Genomic DNA, 21,312 nt, shown 5'->3' with positions numbered 1-21,312 from the left:
GCGGCAGGGGATTATGTCACCTCAGTGACAATGCTTGTTTACTCATAGATTTAACTTTTTATGCATATATCTGAATTATCCGTGCATAATTTACGCAGATACACATCGTATCTGGAGCCCTGCCTATATAAACCCTATTGAAAAAATATACATTATAGGACAAATTTTTTCAAGAATGAAGAAGGAATATATGTAGATGGAATATTGCTGAGTGTGGCATAAAAACTAAACTCACTCACTCACTCAAAGAATGAAAATCCAAGATCTAGTTCTAAAGGCTATTTCTATTAGTGTATTAACTTTCAGCTGTCCTTAAAAAGTACATATATCTATTCCTGTATTGAAATTTAGAAATTTATCCACAGACTTTAAAAGCTATAGTTAGAATCTAATGTGGTGTGTGTTCTGTGTTAGGCATTTGGTAGCAGCAAGGATGAACTGGACCTGTTCATGACCAATGGTATCATCAACTGGGGCTCCCCGGTGAACAGAGTGCTTGAAGCTGGAGATCTCACTGTGTCTCAGACCAAGAGCAGTGATAGAACACCCCTTGTCACCATGCTATTAGAAGGTAATCTTTGTTTAATCACACATGTGGACACCAAAGCCATTATTGAAAAGTGTACATCAAGGGCATGTACTGACTCATGTGTGACACAACAGACATAGTTTGGATCAATAGAGTGGGGTCCAGTTGGATGCAAGCGGGTCAAATGGAGAACTAAAGTGATTAATATATGGTCATTTTCAGCACAAATAGACACGACATCTTTCGGGATTTGAGAGAAACTGGAGACAACATAGCCATTTTTCGTGAAGTAAACATTATTCAAAATGGAATAAAGTTTCTGATGTATCCTTGAGACTCATGGAGGTTTGTTTTGTTGTGTACTGATACTTGAAAACTAAGACAACGGGCCCTTTATAGGTTCCAAGTAACCTATGCTTGTTATAAGAGATAACATAGTGGATCAGAATTGTTTGTTTGTGTCAAAGACATATTTGTTGTGATATGTGAATACTTTGATTCATGTCAGTTTACATGAGTACTGTCAGTTGTTTTGGCATATGTGTAAGAGCTATATTCTACTTAGTCAAGTGTGTACATGTTGTTACTGCAGGCCCTCCTTCCAGTGGCAAAACTAGTCTTGCTGCCACTATTGCCAAGAGATCGGACTTACCCTTTGTGAAACTATGCACCCCACAGAACATGATTGGGTATACAGAAACTGCCAAATGCCAGGCTATCAAGAGGGTGAGTGATTGTAAGCCAGCCTACTGTCACAGAGACTGTGTAGACTTTCATTAACATGCATGGCAGTGGGTATTTCTGCACTAGTGTTGCACTGATGTGGAGTACATATTATACTACATATTTCTCGATCAAACACTCTAGTTGCTGTTAGGCAGCAATGCTTTGGACAGAAAGTGATCAATCCTATTCACAGGGAGTGTAAAGAGGCAAAATGCTTTGTGACTATACAGTCGTGCCCCGTTTATCCGAACACTTGTGTTTTTCTTGAAATTGTTCGGATAAACGAATTTTCGGATATCTGAACCGAGGACCATATGGAAAAAGACAGACAAACAAACGAACATAATAAGCCTCAGACGTATTCTTTATTGATTGATTGATCAACAAATAACAAATACTGTAAACGTATTATATTTCGCGCAGGTTTTATTTTCGCGCTTTTGAAGACAGAAATCTACGGGAATCTTAAAATGACGACTGATAGTAGCCTAAAGAATCATACTTAACTGTTGCTGTAATGGATTTCCCAAAACATAATTAAATAATGAGCCAAATCCCATCATCAATTAGCTTAAAACAGCAATGTGTGTTGTGGCCGCAATGGAAATTGGTCACATGACAGATGGTTTGATACAAAACAGATTACCATGAAACTAACTCGGAAAGAAATAATACAGCAGTATTTTTATTTATTCATTAAGATTTTATTTACCAGTACATCATAAAGGGAATAGTCACTTAACACTCAATCATCTCATTCACAACAACCCGCTTGTTTGAAATCACAAAGAGCTTCATATACAGTAGAAGTTAATTCGGCAGATTGTCAGAATTCGGAACATAAGACTGATGTGTTTTTCATCTCTTCCGTGAGTAAACAACGGGGACGTCTAGCCTTGCCAATAACAATTGACAGGCCTCAAGATTAACTCAGTGTCACCTTGCTAATTAAGGGCAGTTAATCCTCTCACCCTTCAAAGAATGCCGGCTTGTAACCCTTGTTTCATGTTAGGGCACGCAAGGCCACTCGGTAAAATGCGCGTGTAAACATACTGACAGGTGCTCAGCCATGCGGATATACGAGAAAAAAATGCATATGATTTAGCATTTGGTATGTGAAAATGACCATCCGGTTACGGAAAACTGATTTCCGGTTAAGTGAGTAGTTTTACAACGTTGTGAATTCGTTTTAATGAATTTTCGTTCGGAAGGCGAGTTTTCCGGATATCTGAGGTTCGGATAAACGGGGCACGACTGTACTTACAAATATCATGACTCCAGACATATGGCAGTTTAATGAAAATCGGCATGTAGACAGATGGATTAAAGTACTGTCGGAAATGCTAGAAAAATGCTTTTTGACTTATATTTAAAATTCAGAGGTATTACAGTTACTTAAATAACAAATATCACTTCAAGAAACATCTACCTAATGTAGACCGAGGGAATAAATTTTGAGACATGCTCTAAAATGTGTTTTTACTGATGAAAATACCAAAAACTTAGAAAAATAAGGGGTAGTTGGACGTTATTTGAAACAAACATTAACTGCCTGTGTTACGTCATCAGCATGCACGGTATCGACAGGTGAAATTGACACCTGAGCACACGCTCGGGGCGAGGGGTCATCTCAATAGATGTTTTCTGCAAAATGTTGAATATGTGTACGTATAGTATAATGATCAGTTATGTAAGGGATCATTTGTGTATGTGTGTTTGTTTTGAAATAAACATACGAATTACTGTACATTGGAAAGAATCCTATCACTTGTGTTATCTTATCGACTGATTGTAGAAATGTGCAACGCTTTAATAAATGTTTTGCATGTCAACAGTATATTTCATTGAAAAATATGGATGTAATTCGGTCAGTTTAATCTAGTTGTGAACATTGGCCAAAGATTTAACGGTCACTGGTGTAGCTTCTTTAGCATATATATATTCTTCTTCTCATAAAGTTTGTAGACCACCCGTCTAAGCACTCCCTTGTCAAAGTTGTCAAGGATGGTTTTATCGTCCGGTTTTGCATTTGAGACCGGTCCCTGTCTGGTCTGATTTGTTTACAATATTGTAAACTTGTTGGTAAGACATGCCAACAGCTCTACAAGTTCTGTAATAAACCCTTTCTAAACTAATGAAAGGTTTACCTCTGTCTTTTTTAAGCAGAAAAAATCTATAAACCTTTGCAACAATCGACTGCAAATCGTTGGCCATAGTGGACGCTGTGATAAAGATGTGCATGCATGACGGGAAACTTATTTATCAAGACTTAACATTTATATTAATATTTCTTCAATAAAGAAAACGATACTTTAGTAAAGTAACACAAACATTCAACATTTATTTGTTTAGGATAAACTTTAATTCATATTTTGACACCACCTGTATCATTAGCATAAATGTAAAGACTATTTCAGATTTCTGTTGTTGAACTCTGAAAAAATCTTAAGTTGCTGTTTTGGTACGAAATTCTCTCCTGTAAACTGCCCTTTAAATGCATGGGAATGTTAAATCGATTGAAATAAAAATTAGGTAGACAATAGGCGAGTTGATATATTGACAACATAGTACATTTATCACCTTTATAAAGATATTAAGGCTAAAAAGCATTTTTCTAGCATTTCCGACAGTACTTTAGTTTACATGTTTAGATGACAGGAGTGGTTAGTTTGTACCCACTGTAATACTGACATCTGTAGGGCTGGGACATTGCATGTGCTGAATCATCACAGAGTATTGATGTCCCAGCACATGTCAGGGAGAGTAGCTGTCTCACCAAATGTACTTGCAGGGAAACATGCTGCCTGGTGTTACAAGTGTTGTGTTTATCTGGCATGTACACGCTGATTGTAGGATTGCATGTTTGCTTGTGTTGCAGATATTTGATGATGCATACAAGTCCCCGCTCAGCTGCATAGTCATTGATGATATTGAAAGGCTGCTGGGTAAGTGTCTCTTCACCTGGACACCACAGTGTCCATATTGATATATTAAACAGTGATTCTAGGATCACGGAGCAAAGTATAGACTTTGAAAAACATTGATAACTGAATTAAGTTCTATCATGTGTTTGTTTACAATACACACAGGGAGCTAGTTATTGTGTATGTCTGAATGTGACTGCAATATTTTCATGAGGACAGTTCACTTCCTGGTCACCATCCTCTTCCTGCTATATGCTCCTGGGGTACAGTTCCCATGGTTACATGCTGTAAACACCATGTCCACCATGTTTCCTGTAAAAAGCAACTGAAAGATATTGGGACAATGGGTAGTAAACAATGGGAAACATGTTTGTTTTAACAGTGGCTTTGATGAATGCTTTTTATGCCATGGCAGACTTCCCCCTGCAGGCGTGGCAGCCAGTTACAGTCTGTACATATTTTGGACTATGCTACTGCCTGCAGTCTCCACCTTGTATTTGGTACCAAGTATACTTGTATACATTACCATTTACCCATTTACCATAAGTGGCATACAGTTTATGCTATGTTACAGACTATGTACCGATTGGTCCACGTTTCTCCAATTTGGTTTTGCAAGCCCTTCTCGTTCTCCTGAAGAAATCCCCACCACAGGTATGTGAAACTTGACAGTGTTCACTGCAATAACTTCCGAAATGGCAGATATCAGTTTGTTTGTCTTTGGTAAAGATCATCTGAAGACTGTACAAAGTTATTCATGACAGAGTTCTTGCAGGGTCGCAAATTGCTGGTAATTGGCACTACAAGTCGGAAGGACGTCCTGGATGACATGGAGATGTTAAATGTCTTCAGTACAGTTGTGCATGTGTCCAACATATCCATGAGTGAACACCTGGTGGCGGTTCTGGACAGTCTGGACGTGTTCAGCAAGAAGGAGATGGAACTGGTAGAGAGAAGGACAGCTGGCAAGAGGTAGTTATTTAGTAAAACCCTTTTGCTGTAGACACGTTCAGTGTAAAGTGTTGTGTCAGTGGGTACTGTGGTTTGGTGGAGTTACAAGAGTTACCTCCCTTGCATTAATATCCACCATGGCAAGCTGAGATCAAGCCCGCAATTCTGGTTAGATATAGTTCTTCCATAGTGCTTACAATAAATGTACATCCTAATTCATTTCCTTCTTTTTTCTAGATTATTTATTGGAATCAAGAAACTACTTATCATCATAGAGATGTCAAGACAGGTAAGTGAGAAGCTCATGTAAACTTAACACAGAAGTTACAAGCACCCAAGCCTAAATTAGGACAGCTACTATGTAATTGTATACCCACTAGGCAGTGGTGCAGCTAAAGTAAGATGGTGCATTGCCTATATGTTGTACAGGTTGCTGGAAATGATTACCACCTTCTTGTGTTTCAGATGGATGAGTCTCTGCGTGCAGACAAGTTGGTGGATATCCTGGAGGACGAGGGAGCTCTTGAGAGATGAGGACAGTCTGGTCCTGCTTACTCTTAGGAACCTTATTTATACACTTGTTACTTCCTCTACCTTGTTGTGTTGTTGTCACTTGTTTGTGGTGTAGTTTGGGTACATTCCAGCAGCTGTGGAGATACTCTGTTACAGGCTCTACCTGGTGACATGCAGCCTCCCACTGGGCAAACACTGTATCTGTACACAGTATCAGTACACTCTATCAGTATATTGTTTCAAGAGTGTTTGTTAGTGCAGCAGTTTAGAGCATAGAGTCAATGATCCTGGAAAAATCAGCACACTTTCATTATGTAAGATGTGTAAGATGTATTTGCACTAATTTGGTTAACCTCTGCAGCACAGTAAGGGACCACCAGCCAACTCACCAACAGCCCCAGTGATGCATACACCACAGGCCTGGGACATATATTGTCTTGCAGTGGTTTTAGCTCCTGTACTGATGTTAAATGTATACACTTTTCTCAAAATATAATTCTTAAAGTATTAAATATCCTTTTTCTCTACATCATGCCTCACAAACACACTGATTATCAAAGTATGTGCTTTATGTACCATTACAATTCATAAAGAGAACAAATGATATTTTCAAAACAATATTCATCCTTTGAGATTTATATAATTTAACCTTCATTGTCATTTGATGTGTAAAGACAAATTATGTGAATCAGTGTGTGTGATTTATATTAGTAACTTCTAAAACATTAAATAACATATTTACTAGCAGATATATGTGTGTGCAGTAAATTATTTGCTGATTGAACTGTATGTGCTGTGTACACTACATCTTTTGTCAACTTCATAACCATACAAACATCTTCATGTCAGTATTACCATCAGGATCAACATTGAAACCTGTATGTATTATCCATATTTGACACTATGAACAAGGGTTGCATAAAGCAATACATACACAAATGTTTCAACACACAACATTGATATATATGTTACAGTTGATTGTCATCAGTGGAAATGGGACTCTATAAAGTACTCAGTGCTGTGGGTGTTCAGTAATAATACAAAGGCGTTTTCTAGTTGAGCAACACTATGGGAAGACAATCAAATGGAGAGGAAGGTTTACATACTAATTTTTGGTTTAATCAAAATCTCTGTACATGAAAGTAGCAGTGTCAGGGAGTTAAAACCAGTACTGGAGCAGGTAATGTTAACCTGAGCATGGTAGTGTTGCTGATCAGGTCATGATGTAGTTTGTGTACTTGTATTGCTCTTGTCAAGAGTTCAAATAGCACATTAAAGCAAAATGTTCCATATCCACATGGTAAGATATGATTTGAACTACTCATTTTGTAACACCGTTTTTTCTCTGCACTGTAGCCAGTTTCACAGAAGGTCAGTTTGACCATGTTAACAGATGGAACCTCCACCTTTCTTATCTGATAAGTGCAGTTATATATAGCTACAGGGCAGTTGGTACAAGTAGAAACATGATCACAGGAATTTTAGAAAGTGTATTACCATTGGGGAACTCTTGAATTTCAGTTTTGTTGCATGTGCTGTATATGTTTTATGTGAAATGCCAGTATATTTTGTGAAGTTATAAGTATAACATACTGATTTGATCAGTACCCATTTCCTCCAGAGTACCTTCGCTTTTTTCCAATATTGTATGATGTAATCTGGTCTTTATCTGCCACATATGGGAGCATATAGCTTACACTGTGCTATGTCATCCAAGCTGGTGGCTGTTGACCTGGAGTTGCCTAGTGCACTGTGTCAGCCCCTCTGATGGCTGTTGACCTGGAGTTGCCTAGTGCACTGTGTCAGCCCCTCTGATGGCTGTTGACCTGGAGTTGCCTAGTGCACTGTGTCAGCTCCTCTGATGGCTGCTGACCTGGAGTTGCCTAGTGCACTGTGTCAGCCCCTCTGATGGCTGTTGACCTGGAGTTGCCTAGTGCACTGTGTCAGCCCCTCTGATGGCTGTTGACCTGGAGTTGCCTAATGCACTGTGTCAGCCCCTCTGATGGCTGTTGACCTGGAGTTGCCTAGTGCACTGTGTCAGCCCCTCTGATGGCTGTTGACCTGGAGTTGCCTAGTGCACTGTGTCAGCTCCTCTGATGGCTGTTGATCTGGAGTTGCCTAGTGCACTGTGTCAGCCCCTCTGATGGCTGTTGACCTGGAGTTGCCTAGTGCACTGTGTCAGCCCCTCTGATGGCTGTTGACCTGGAGTTGCCTAGTGCACTGTGTCAGCCCCTCTGATGGCTGTTGACCTGGAGTTGCCTAGTTCACTGTCAGCCCCTCTGATGGCTGCTGACCTTGAGTTGCCTAGTGCACTGTGTCAGCCCCTCTGATGGCTGTTCACCTGGAGTTGCCTAGTGCACTGTGTCAGCCCCTCTGATGGCTGTTGACCTGGAGTTGCCTAGTGCACTGTGTCAGCCCCTCTGATGGCTGTTGACCTGGAGTTGCCTAGTGCACTGTGTCAGCCCCTCTGATGGCTGTTGACCTGGAGTTGCCTAGTGCACTGTGTCAGCCCCTCTGATGGCTGTTGACCTGGAGTTGCCTAGTGCACTGTGTCAGCCCCTCTGATGGCTGTTGACCTGGAGTTGCCTAGTGCACTGTGTCAGCCCCTCTGATGGCTGTTGACCTGGAGTTGCCTAGTGCACTGTGTCAGCCCCTCTGATGGCTGTTGACCTGGAGTTGCCTAGTTCACTGTCAGCTCCTCTGATGGCTGTTGACCTGGAGTTGCCTAGTACACTGTCAGCCCCTCTGATGGCTGTTGACCTGGTGTTGCCTAGTTCACTGTGTCAGCCCCTCTGATGGCTGTTGACCTGGAGTTGCCTAGTGCACTGTGTCAGCTCCTCTGATGGCTGTTGATCTGGAGTTGCCTAGTGCACTGTGTCAGCCCCTCTGATGGCTGTTGACCTGGAGTTGCCTAGTTCACTGTCAGCCCCTCTGATGGCTGTTGAGCTGGAGTTGCCTAGTTCACTGTGTCAGCTCCTCTGATGGCTGTTGACCTGGAGTTGCCTAGTGCACTGTGTCAGCCCATCTGATGGCTGTTGACCTGGAGTTGCCTAGTGCACTGTGTCAGCCCCTCTGATGGCTGTTGACCTGGAGTTGCCTAGTTCACTGTGTCAGCCCCTCTGATGGCTGTTGACCTGGAGTTGCCTAGTGCACTGTGTCAGCCCCTCTGATGGCTGTTGACTTGGAGTTGCCTAGTTCACTGTCAGCTCCTCTGATGGCTGTTGACCTGGAGTTGCCTAGTTCACTGTCAGCCCCTCTGAAAGCTGTTGACCTGGAGTTGCCTAGTTCACTGTCAGCCCCTCTGATGGCTGTTGACCTGGAGTTGCCTAGTGCACTGTGTCAGCTCCTCTGAAAGCTGTTGACCTGGAGTTGCCTAGTGCAGTGTGTCAGCTCCTCTGATGGCTGTTGACCTGGAGTTGCCTAGTGCACTGTGTCAGCCCCTCTGATGGCTGTTGACCTGGAGTTGCCTAGTGCACTGTGTCAGCTCCTCTGATGGCTGTTCACCTGGAGTTGCCTAGTGCACTGTGTCAGCCCCTCTGATGGCTGTTGACCTGGAGTTGCCTAGTTCACTGTCAGCCCCTCTGATGGCTGTTGACCTGGAGTTGCCTAGTTCACTGTCAGCCCCTCTGATGGCTGTTGATCTGGAGTTGCCTAGTTCACTGTGTCAGCCCCTCTGATGGCTGTTGACCTGGAGTTGCCTAGTTCACTGTCAGCCCCTCTGATGGCTGTTGACCTGGAGTTGCCTAGTTCACTGTCAGCCCCTCTGATGGCTGTTGATCTGGAGTTGCCTAGTTCACTGTGTCAGCCCCTCTGATGGCTGTTGACCTGGAGTTGCCTAGTGCACTGTGTCAGCTCCTCTGATGGCTGTTGATCTGGAGTTGCCTAGTGCACTGTGTCAGCCCCTCTGATGGCTGTTGACCTGGAGTTGCCTAGTTCACTGTCAGCCCCTCTGATGGCTGTTGACCTGGAGTTGCCTAGTTCACTGTGTCAGCTCCTCTGATGGCTGTTGACCTGGAGTTGCCTAGTGCACTGTGTCAGCCCATCTGATGGCTGTTGACCTGGAGTTGCCTAGTTCACTGTCAGCCCCTCTGATGGCTGTTGACCTGGAGTTGCCTAGTGCACTGTGTCAGCCCCTCTGATGGCTGTTGACCTGGAGTTGCCTAGTTCACTGTCAGCTCCTCTGATGGCTGTTGACCAGGAGTTGCCTAGTTCACTGTGTCAGCCCCTCTGATGGCTGTTGACCTGGAGTTGCCTAGTTCACTGTCAGCCCCTCTGATGGCTGTTGACCTGGAGTTGCCTAGTGCACTGTGTCAGCTCCTCTGAAAGCTGTTGACCTGGAGTTGCCTAGTGCACTGTGTCAGCTCCTCTGATGGCTGTTGACCTGGAGTTGCCTAGTGCACTGTGTCAGCCCCTCTGATGGCTGTTGACCTTGAGTTGCCTAGTTCACTGTCAGCTCCTCTGAAAGCTGTTCACCTGGAGTTGCCTAGTGTACTATGTCTCTTGACTGGTACATTGATCAGTTAGGGCCATAGGCAGAGTCATTCCAGATGACTAAAAAATGTGTAACTTAATCTTATTGAAAGAGCTAGATGATGTGCTATGGTGTTGTAGGTAGCTGAGGTAAGAAGTGTTTATCTATATCTTATCTACAACTGCTTTGGACTTTAGTCTCCAGTCTGTAAAGAATGTAACTCAATAAAGAAATTATTAGTTCCAACACAATTGCAGACTCTTTTGTTGCATGTACTATATGAACCAAAATAAGGGGAATGAAATACATGATGTATCATGAGAAGCAGTTTGATGCAGCTGTTGAATGTTCACGACCAGAGTGTGTCCCTGGAATGTTCCCTTTGGACAGGTAACTATTGTATTCACTCCTGTAAACAAAAGTGTGCTTGACATTCTTGGGTGACCATTGCTACAGTACATTTATGATCTTGTGAGTCGCCCTTGCTTGAAAAATGGTATTGGAATTTGCTCTGAAACTTCAGGACCTTTTTTGCCACTAATTGGAAGTACCCTTGTGACATCCAGTTAGTGTTTTTAAATATGTTAGTATTACAGTATTCTGTACACTGCATGCTTCATTTTGTTGTGCATTTTAGGTATTCTTAGATAATGTAGCAAATATTACAGGAGTATAAGTGTAGTTAGAATGCAGAATGTCTTGGCTCCATATTGAGTCCATATTCTTGTAAATAATTTGTACTTTAACCAAACACCATGGTCCATCCTCTGGTCGTGGCCATTGTGGGAATGTCAATACAGAGAACCTTGCCATTGTCTCTCTCTGAGAATTACGCCTTCTTTATGAAGACTGGTTCCCGCCAACCCTGTAGCTCTGTAATATATGTAGCGACATTATTTTCGCGATTGATGCCGACACACATATACTTTCAGAAAAGCGTGCTTCAGATTAAGTAGTGTAAAAATTCTATGTTACTGAAAATCATGACGTAATATTTTGTCATTCGTCCCATCAATGTTTTGTCATTGCCAGTTCGTTGTTGAAATCAGTTCCAGGTAAACTAAAAGTGTAACAAGTCATTCAACAATTTCAATATGGGCTGTGGTCACCATTTGCACTGGCACTGGCACCAGATGGTTGAAAACAACCTGGAAGATGTTGCTGATGTCAACTAAAGATTGGCCCAACAGAGCATGCGTTACCGGTTTGTCCAGGTGTTGTCACATCGTTATTTCTAACCTTCGACAAGTTCTACAGGAAAAAGGTTTGGCAAAACACCAACCATGGCAGTACACCAATGTTATGCTTCCTCTGAAAGTCTGTAACAACACGTATAACACCTGGTCGGTTGATGCTACGTTCCGGCATTTGCACAAAGTGTACAACATGATTTCGTCCACCTTTCTTTTGTTTACTTTAATGAGGAGTCTAACATGACATATGATTCAAACCAATACCATTACACATCCATCCCCGAACTGATGACGTTCACTAACGCAAGCGTCGGTAAACGTGCTGTCCTGAGTATGCTGATTTAACCTGGAATCACCTGTGAACAGTGTACTGTCCCAGTCTTGTCACTGGAACTTTGGAAGCTTTCAACACGAAGTTAGTTGCTCCAATTGCCTGCTTAGGTTCTGCCACAAGTTGGTCTAAGCCACCCATGAATTGTCCGAGCTGTTAATATGGCAGTTTGGCGTCCATTCTCTAAATGCACCAACCAAATGTGGTTGTGTTGACGTCACATCTCAAGGGGACGGCCAATCTGAGGCACGTCCTCGTAAACGGCCTTATATATGTCTCCAAAGAGATATTATTTCAATGAACATAACAATGCCATGAGCCATTCCTATTTGCAGAATACACAGCGTGTGCGTGGATTTTCAACAAACGTAGCACAATGTAAGCGTCATTTTCTTCCATTCAAAAGTGTTTTATGAGCACCTCGTAGATAAACAATCTTTCCGTAAAATTAACATTACTAAACTACGCGTATGAGTAGCTTTCAACAAACAAACTCGCAAACATCCAAATTGTGCGCCACGTGTAAACATGCGCGTGCAACACGACCTTAAAGTCGAGGAGATCTTTATGATTTTGTATTGAAAGATACATTTTCTAATTTCAGAATCAAATGTATTACTCTTAAACTGTATATGACGCACACCACACAAGGCGGTTAGTATATATGTAATACTATACTTCTACATATACATCCCTATCGAGCCGCCCAGTAGATGATTTTGTCACATCTTGTACCATAAGATCCGAGGTGAATGGTTCCCAGATCCATTTCGATCAAAATCTTTCGTCAGTCAGCACGCCAATCGGGCCTTTCTCACACTTTAATCTGGAAGACTGATCAGAACAGCCTCAGCACTCAAATAGTAGCTCGAGATTTTTTTGCCGCCACCATGCTGGTCCTGCAGCGTTGTGACCTACTACATGTGTGTGAGATGTAAGGTTTTACTTCTCCATTTGCCTATTGAAAGATAATGTGTATACCCATCAAACAAAATAAATAATCTGAGTGATTTCCTCTCCAGATCAACGATTTACATCAGCGTTCCCAGAGAACGGAAGAGCGGTTGTTTGATCCCCGGCTGCGTCCTCCACAATGGTATTAAATGATGGTACTTGTTACCCTGCCTGGCGCTTGTCATTGAAAGGATGAAACAGGACCTTGTGAACTCATGAAACGTTGGTCCACTGTTGATGTTTCAATACCCAACAATTTGCATCACGGAGTCATCACAACCTTTTCCTTTTTGTAATAAATACCGATTTGTACCTATTTTGACTCTAAGTTTGTGCTAAGCTGATTAACGATACAAATGCAAAGCTTAGATATTAGAAATTGTATTTGTAATTTGTCGTTCAGCCTTTCAATGTTGTTTTAGGTAGGTGTATTAACCCTTCTGTTAATAGGTACAATGTGTGAGAAGGTCATTTTTGGTGCCCCCGCCTTAATATTGCTGGATTATTGATTAAAGTGGGTCACTCACTCACTCACTTCCTCACTCAAAGGGGGAACAAGCTTGCTGACGATTAATGTCATGACCACCTATTGTGGGTGTTTAGGACATTTTCTGTAGACACACACAATTTATTTGAAATACATCAATGTTGCCACTTTTGATATTGATGATCCGGAAGTGATGCTGGTGTCTCGCAACACAGATCCAGCAACCACTATACATGTCTTATAAATACAACGCTACAGGAAAAATCCACCTATGGGACACCTCACATAGAAACTTATATACATCAAACAAGTTACAACGTAGGTGATCTTCAACAATGTCAAAACTTTCAATTATGCGTGTTACGTTCCGATTGAAGACGACATGTCTAGTCTTGTCACCTGAAGGTATCTCTGTACCTTACCCTGCTGCAGTTAGCATTGCCACTTGGTCGCTGTATCTACTTCGACATCAGGCACTTGGTGATAATGCGTCAGATTCTGTGTTCACAGTGCCGACATCCTTGGCTCCACGTGAACTCTCTTTACTGATTACCACAGTGTGTGGCTTCTGTCAGGGGTCACTTGCAGACTGTTACCCACTCATTATAAGTACATGTCTGACACTCTACGTAACAACACCAGTAGAATTTGCAGTTGCACCTCTCAGATCGTCGGACTTTTAGGATGTTATAACCTCGGCCACAGCATAGTGTTCCACAGTTGTCTACACCGTCACTAGATTTGTTGCACAGGCGACCGGTCGTGCCGGGGGAATCAAGACGGTTGTTCGGCTCACAGAAGCTCGGCGACTTCTGATAGTACAGCAGATCTGATTGGCGAGGGCGACGACCATTCTGCTTTATTAACCGCCCACTGGCTGCATTTCCGATGTGAATCTAAAATGTAAGACATCGTTAATTTCAATAATTGTTTGAGAATGCACTCAATTTTTCTACACCTTTCTAAAACGTTCAGCGTCACACTGTACTATCGTTACAACATGTATGTAATGGCGCACTGGATCATCACGGGTCAGCTCCTGGTTATGTGGACTGACTGACTGAGTTTGGTTTTACGCCGCTTTTAGCAATATTCCAGCAACATCACGGCGGGGGACACCAGAAATGGGCTTCACACATTGTGCCCATGTTGGGATTCGAACCCGGGTCTTCGGCGTGACGAGCCAACGCTTTAACCATTAGGCTACCCCACCGCCCCCCTGGTTATGTGGAGTACCATACAGACTGACTGACTTCGTTACTCGAAGTCATAGTTGCCCGTCAGCTACCGTACCAACATAGACCACGCTCTGTACACACGCTAGGTGAGCAGATTTGTAGGAAGCAAACAAAACCTGCATATTGCTGCTTCGCGTCAAGACTTAAAAACACGCGACGTCTGGTTCATGACGTCATCATTGTGCGTGTCATCTTAGTCTGTCATAATTCGTATCGTTATACAGTCCCATGTCACACTGCTTATGTACATGCGTAGGACATAAATGCGCCTGTACCTGTACCTTGGTGGCGGCCTTGAACTTGCGCTTCAGCAGATCCCCAACTTCTCTGAAGTTAGGCGCAGCTTTCCAGCACGTTTTCAGCTCACAGCTGCCCGACATTCCGTGACACTTGCACTGCTTCTGGACGTTACGGATCACAGCCTGAAGAACACACCGGGGCAATACATATATCATGGGTGTTATGCGCGAAGAACAAACCGGGGCAATACATATATCATGGGTGTCATGCGCGAAGAACACACCGGGGCAATACATATATCATGGGTGTTATGCACGAAGAACAAACCGGGGCAATACATATATCATGGGTGTTATGCACGAAGAACAAACCGGGGCAATACATATATCATGGGTGTTATGCACGAAGAACACACCGGGGCAATACATATATCATGGGTGTTATGCACGAAGAACACACCGGGGCAATACATATATCATGGGTGTTATGCACGAAGAACACACCGGGGCAATACATATATCATGGGTGTTATGCACGAAGAACACACCGGGGCAATACATATATCATGGGTGTTATGCATGAAGAACACACCGGGGCAATACATATATCATGGGTGTTATGCGTTAAGAACACACCAGGGCAATACATATATCATGGGTGTAATGCATGAAAAACACACCGGGGCAATACATATATGATGGGTGTTATGCATGAAGAACACACCGGGGCAATACATATATCATGGGTGTTATGCATGAAGAACACACCGGGACAATACATATATGATGGGTGTTATGCGTGAACATTACACCGGGGCAATACATATATCATGGGTGTAATGCGTGAAGAACACACCAGGACAATACATATATCATGGGTGTTATGCGCGAAGAACACACCGGGGCAATACATATATCATGGGTGTTATGCGCGAAGAACACACCGGGGCAATACATATATCATGGGTGTTATGCGTAAATAACACACCGGCCGAATACATATATCATGGGTGTTATGCGTTAAGAACACACCGGCCGAATACATATATCATGGGTGTTATTCGTGAACATTACACCGGGGTAATACATATATCATGGGTGTTATGCGTGAAGAACACACCGGGGCAATACATATATCATGGGTGTTATTCGTGAACATTACACCGGGGTAATACATATATCATGGGTGTTATGCGTGAAGAACAGACCGGGGTAATACATATATCATGGATGTTATGCGTGAACATTACACCGGAGTGATACTTATATCATGGGTGTTATGCGTGAACATTACACCGGGGCAATACATATATCATGGGTGTTATTCGTGAAGAATACACCAGCTAGCATACCGTCCTTGTGACAGGCTGCACAACCCCCTGTTTCAGTAGGTATGTTACGGGTAACACCCCAAAGAAACAATAGCGTATTGGATACGTAACTTTTATGGCCCGCAGAATGTCTAGATGAAGAGAAACGTCGAAGGAGAAACCCAGAGGTTACAATTCGATGTGGGTGATGAGACAGAACTTATGGGATAGGCTGGAGTATGTATTGCAAGTGGCAGCAAATTAATTGAGGCGCTCGTATAATATCGATTTGTGGTAGCGGCATCGAACTCTGTTAATGTAGAGTCGCCTGTCTTCATTGCCCTTCTGGCCTATAGATAGCTCCTCTGTCAGGTGCGTGTTTACAGTTGCTGATTAGCTACTTGACGCTTTGAGGATGCAATTTCCTTAACTGTCACGTAATATATGTTATTGGTGACAGCTCATTACATACATAACAGGTGAACCCATCAGTTCATTAGATACGTTACAGATAAATGCCCGAAGAACACACAAGTTTAGAAACTTTACGGGTTGCAGCCTGAAGAACACGCTATTTCAATAGATGTGGTACAGGTTACAGCCAGGTCATAAGATACGATACTGGTTACAGCCAGCCGAACCCACTAGGTCATAAGATACGATACTGGTTACACCCTGCAGACCACACTAGGTCATAAGATACGATACTGGTTACACCCTGCAGACCACATAAGGTCATAAGATATGATACTGGTTACACCCTGCAAACCACATAAGGTCATAAGATATGATACTGGTTACACCCTGCAGACCACACTAGGTCATAAGATACGATACTGGTTACACCCTGCAGACCACATAAGGTCATAAGATACGATACTGGTTACACCCCGCAGACCACATAAGGTCATAAGATATGATACTGGTTACACCCTGCAGACCACATAAGGTCATAAGATACGATACTGGTTACCCCCTGCAGACCACATAAGGTCATAATATACGATACTGGTTACACCCTGCAGACCACATAAGGTCATAAGATACGATACTGGTTACCCCCTGCAGAGCACATAAGGTCATAAGATACGATACTGGCTACATCCTGCAGACCACATAAGGTCATAAGATACGATACTGGTTACACCCTGCAGACAACATAAGGTCATAAGATACGATACTGGCTACATCCTGCAGACAACATAAAGTCATAACATACGATACTGGTTACATCCTGCGGACCACATAAGGTCATAAGATACGATACTGGTTACACCCTGCAGACCACACTAGGTCATAAGATACGATACTGGTTACACCCTGCAGACAACATAAGGTCATAAGATACGATACTGGTTACACCCTGCAGACCACATAAGGTCATAAGATATGATACCGGTTACCCCCTGCAGACCACACTAGGTCGTAAGATACGATACTGGTTACCCCCTGCAGACCACACTAGGTCATAAGATACGGTACTGGTTACCCCCTGCAGACCACATAAGGTCATAAGATACGATACTGGTTACATCCTGCAGACCACATAAGGTCATAAGATACGATACTGGTGACACCCTGTAGACAACATAAGGTCCTAAGATACGATACTGGCTACATCCTGCAGACAACATAAAGTCATAACATACGATACTGGTTACATCCTGCGGACCACATAAGGTCATAAGATACGATACTGGTTACACCCTGCAGACCACACTAGGTCATAAGATACGATACTGGTTACACCCTGCAGACAACATAAGGTCATAAGATACGATACTGGTTACACCCTGCAGACCACATAAGGTCATAAGATATGATACCGGTTACCCCCTGCAGACCACACTAGGTCGTAAGATACGATACTGGTTACCCCCTGCAGACCACACTAGGTCATAAGATACGGTACTGGTTACCCCCTGCAGACCACATAAGGTCATAAGATACGATACTGGTTACATCCTGCAGACCACATAAGGTCATAAGATACGATACTGGTGACACCCTGTAGACCACATAAGGTCATAAGATACGATACTGGTTACCCCCTGCAGACAACATAAGGTCATAAGATACGATACTGGTTACATCCTGCAGAGCACATAAGGTCATAAGATACGATACTGGTTACCCCCTGCAGACCACAAAAGGTCATAAGATACGATACTGGTTACCCCCTGCAGACCACATAAGGTCATAAGATACGATACTGGTTACATCCTGCAGAGCATACCAGGCCATTAGATCCATTGTATTGGAAGAACGTGTCGTTACCTTTGTTTACCCTTTAGCTTAACGATGCCTCTTGAAATCACGGTCTTACTGTGATATGACGTTATTGATTGGTATTTGTTTAGGCTTTATGATGATACTACTTGAAAAATTAGTTGGCAGTTTCTTACCAATCTTCCAGCGCGATTGTTGTGGAGATTTATACGGGAGTGGATATCCCGGGCCATCTCTTTGGAATCCATGAATCGTTTCGCGTACTGCTCTCCGAAGTCAACGTTATGACTGCATCCTCCCCACTCGAAGTCTCTGTTCAACCCGTACACGCTCATGTCACAGCCGCAGGACTTCAGCTTGCCCAGACTGCAGGCCTTCGATACTTGATGTGTGACGCCCGCAGCAGATATTGCATATGCGAATGCTGTCTCCTTGAAACCTGTAAGTAGACAAATAGACAAGGATAGAGGGTTACACTGGATAACTCAGGAACAAACATTACACGAGTGTTCTGAACCGTTTCTACTAAGGTTAACGTCAATATCAAACGCTATAAAATGCTATTTCTTAATATATTTCTATTTCATTCCGTCATAGCTACTTATTTTTATGGATTCATACAACAACTAGCCCAGATATAGTTCGGTGTCTTTCCACACTTTGGCGGAAAAGATAAATTAAAACATTCGGTACATCTAAAAGAAAACAGATCCGAAATTTTCAGTCTTTTGACTTGACTAGATTAAACAGGCACAAGAAGCATATGTCAACACGATTCCCGCCACCCAGTGCCGCCGCCACTACTGCTGCACCTCCTAAAGGAGTTTCAAAGAAAATGTGTTTATAATGAAAACACTGGAGAGAACCAGCCACAAACACACGGGACTCGTTACTCCAGCACAGGCAGCAAAAAATCTCAGCAATTCTGGATCTGGTGTGATTGCGGGGCCTTTATCCAAAGTAATCCCATTTCCGACATACAGAGAAGAGACTGTTCTCTGGCTGGGGCCGGTTTGTTAGTGGCACACACACCCAGCAAAGTCTTCAAGATGTTCCTTAACTTGATACAACAACCTGCACCAGTAATTAGCTCAGATCGCCACAGGAAAGAAGTATTTCCAGAGCAATCGAGAACAGATGATAGGGGAACGATAAGGTCATTCCGCTTCTTGTTTCCCTTTCGCAATTTAGGAGTAACTGATACATCATCATAGAAATCAACTGTTATCCTGCCCTGCTCGGGAGGTATCTAACACATCATTAGAAAAACAAGCAAGTCAGTACATCTCCCTCACTCCGACCTTTGCTGAGCCCTCGAGACTCGCCACCTTGTCATCCTCACAGCTAAGTGTTGGGTATGTTTGCCTTGCTTTGGGCTGCCAGTATACTTCCTTCTGGGGTGTTTTTATCATACATGTGTTGAAACATTTGGAGATGTTTAATATTCCCACAACCCCGAACAGCCTGAGGCTGTATGAGATTAAAGCAGTCAAGTTATTGTAAAGCACATCATTAGATGTGTTGGAAATACATCAAATACCTACAAGTAATTGACGCATACGCCAAGCACCATCCCTAATTACAACCACCATGACATCGCCCGGCTGTTTGGAGGACCTGGACCAGTCATCTTCTTGCGAGGTTGGGTGCCCACCAACATCTCCAGCTAACAATCCCCAGGTTCTCTACCCTCCATGTAGCTGTTCTTTCATCAGCTTTGCCTACCACGTATAGTTGGGACACCCGACATTTACACACGGAGTTAACTTGACATGCTTACTACAGGCATATTTGTATAGATATACGTGCAGATGAACATAAACTAACCCAGGGATGCTGGATGTTATTACCTCTTTTCAAAAGGGGGCTAGCATGAGGGTTTTTGTTTTTCCTCTCGAGGCTGGAGCAGTTCCAGCGATGAGTACGCAGTTGATGCTGGCACTCATGGATGCCGATCTGTACACCCTGTATAGCGGACGCAGTAACATCAGGGTACTTTCGACACAAGTCGTACTGAGTCTGGGACAACTCGGGGTACGTCTTACACACAGTGTTGGGATCCAAGTGTGGTTCTTTCTTGATGTTCAGGCGCAAGATGTCATTCTTCAGGCATCTGAATCATAAAACTATGCGTCATTAATGTTTGATTTGCATGTGGATTGATGCATATGACATCACGATTATTGCTGAATGTACTAAAACAGAATTAAAACAGTTTACTTTAATCTCTTAAGATGTGATTTATTGAGATGATGATGACGGCAGTCGGAAGCTAATGTGGCTAACAGCACATGGAGTCCCCATTTACGAAGTCTAAGAGTCGACGTCAGTATGATGTAAGGACATAAGCCACGGTATGTACTGTCTGTGTCAGGTGTACCAGCCTGGCATGTCACTACGTAGAGAGAGCACCCTACAACAATGGGCGCTGTTTTCAACGTGTGTAGGGAAGGTGTTGAAAATTGAATCATACCAGCTAAGAAACACGGAACTAAGATGAAGTCGAAGAACTCTTTTTTCCAGGGTAAAACCTGCAGGGTTTTGTACAGGATGGAGGAATAGGGGCAGACGATGGAACTGCAAAGTATACCTTGTTGTCTCAGCAGCGACTAATCACATACGCAAACCCGCCATACAGTGTGACTTCCGCGGCAGATTACGACAGATGGGATAAAGACCCATTATATCTTACGTTTCTTGTCTCTGTGAATACATCCGTATTTTAGCTGGCTGTCGCTTTCTGTAATGTGAGTGAGTTTAACGTAACTTTGCACAGTATTCCAGTCAGTGTGCCAAATAGTTTCCAAAATGTGCTTGCCAGTCGGGCTAGCTATGCCTGAAAGTTACTAGTCCACAAAATAATTCACTTGTCCGAAATTGAATGTAGACACGTGTTTCATAATTAAACTAATATGATGAACATAATCAGGCCATAATCTTTCATGATTTAGTGTGTTATACTTTAACAAGTCGGAGAGAGTAATATATTTACAAAATTACTCCATAAACATTCACTAGCCAGTCGGACCAATGACTGTGGAGATTTACTGGCTGACTGAATTTTTACTTGCCACGGGCTAGCAGGCAGGTGCCTATTCCGCGACAGCCAGTTCGCAGACACCTTAAAATAACCTACCTGTTACCTACACATTATAATGGAATAGTCCAAATAAAAACACAGGAACAAACTGAAGTTATATTATTTAGATGGACGATT

The 21,312-nt window shown here is 42.9% G+C and overlaps 2 protein-coding genes across 3 annotated transcripts in view; one reads left to right on the top strand and one right to left on the bottom strand.

Annotated features, from left to right (window-relative positions):
* LOC124273660 (vesicle-fusing ATPase-like) overlaps window positions 1–10,360 on the top strand; it is a 40,902-nt gene extending 30,542 nt beyond the window's left edge. For both annotated transcript variants that reach the window (XM_046708934.1, XM_046708935.1), the window contains exons 15-21: window positions 415–571; window positions 1,122–1,255; window positions 4,134–4,200; window positions 4,754–4,833; window positions 4,955–5,151; window positions 5,368–5,419; window positions 5,596–10,360. In XM_046708934.1, coding sequence (XP_046564890.1) covers window positions 415–571; window positions 1,122–1,255; window positions 4,134–4,200; window positions 4,754–4,833; window positions 4,955–5,151; window positions 5,368–5,419; window positions 5,596–5,664 — 756 coding nt within the window. In that variant the 3' untranslated portion in view covers window positions 5,665–10,360. The remainder of the gene's footprint in view (window positions 1–414; window positions 572–1,121; window positions 1,256–4,133; window positions 4,201–4,753; window positions 4,834–4,954; window positions 5,152–5,367; window positions 5,420–5,595) is intronic.
* Window positions 10,361–12,957: 2,597 nt separating this feature from the next.
* LOC124273659 (protein Wnt-10a-like) lies at window positions 12,958–20,810 on the bottom strand. The gene is made up of 5 exons (XM_046708933.1): window positions 20,788–20,810; window positions 19,946–20,208; window positions 18,272–18,534; window positions 14,599–14,739; window positions 12,958–13,975 (listed from the first exon to the last, which is right to left on the bottom strand). The coding sequence occupies exons 1-5, from the start codon at window positions 20,808–20,810 to the stop codon at window positions 13,658–13,660; spliced, it is 1,008 nt and encodes a 335-aa protein (XP_046564889.1). The 3' UTR covers window positions 12,958–13,657.
* Window positions 20,811–21,312: the final 502 nt, after the last annotated feature.

This window comes from Haliotis rubra, unplaced genomic scaffold, assembly GCF_003918875.1.
Source record: "Haliotis rubra isolate DU_JTF1 unplaced genomic scaffold, ASM391887v1 Scf1828, whole genome shotgun sequence".
In the NCBI taxonomy this organism is placed as follows: domain Eukaryota; kingdom Metazoa; phylum Mollusca; class Gastropoda; order Lepetellida; family Haliotidae; genus Haliotis; species Haliotis rubra.
Note: the sequence above shows the minus strand (reverse complement) of the source record. Positions and strands in the feature narration are given on the sequence as shown.

Coding starts and splice junctions, on each gene's coding strand:
- LOC124273659 (XM_046708933.1), bottom strand. CDS start 20,810: ATGTATTCACAGAGACAAGAAAC. Junction 18,535..19,945: donor TAGCCCCCTTTTGAAAAGAG/GTAATAACATCC, acceptor GTCTACTTACAG/GTTTCAAGGAGACAGCATTC. Junction 13,976..14,598: donor AGTTCAAGGCCGCCACCAAG/GTACAGGTACAG, acceptor CTTACATTTTAG/ATTCACATCGGAAATGCAGC.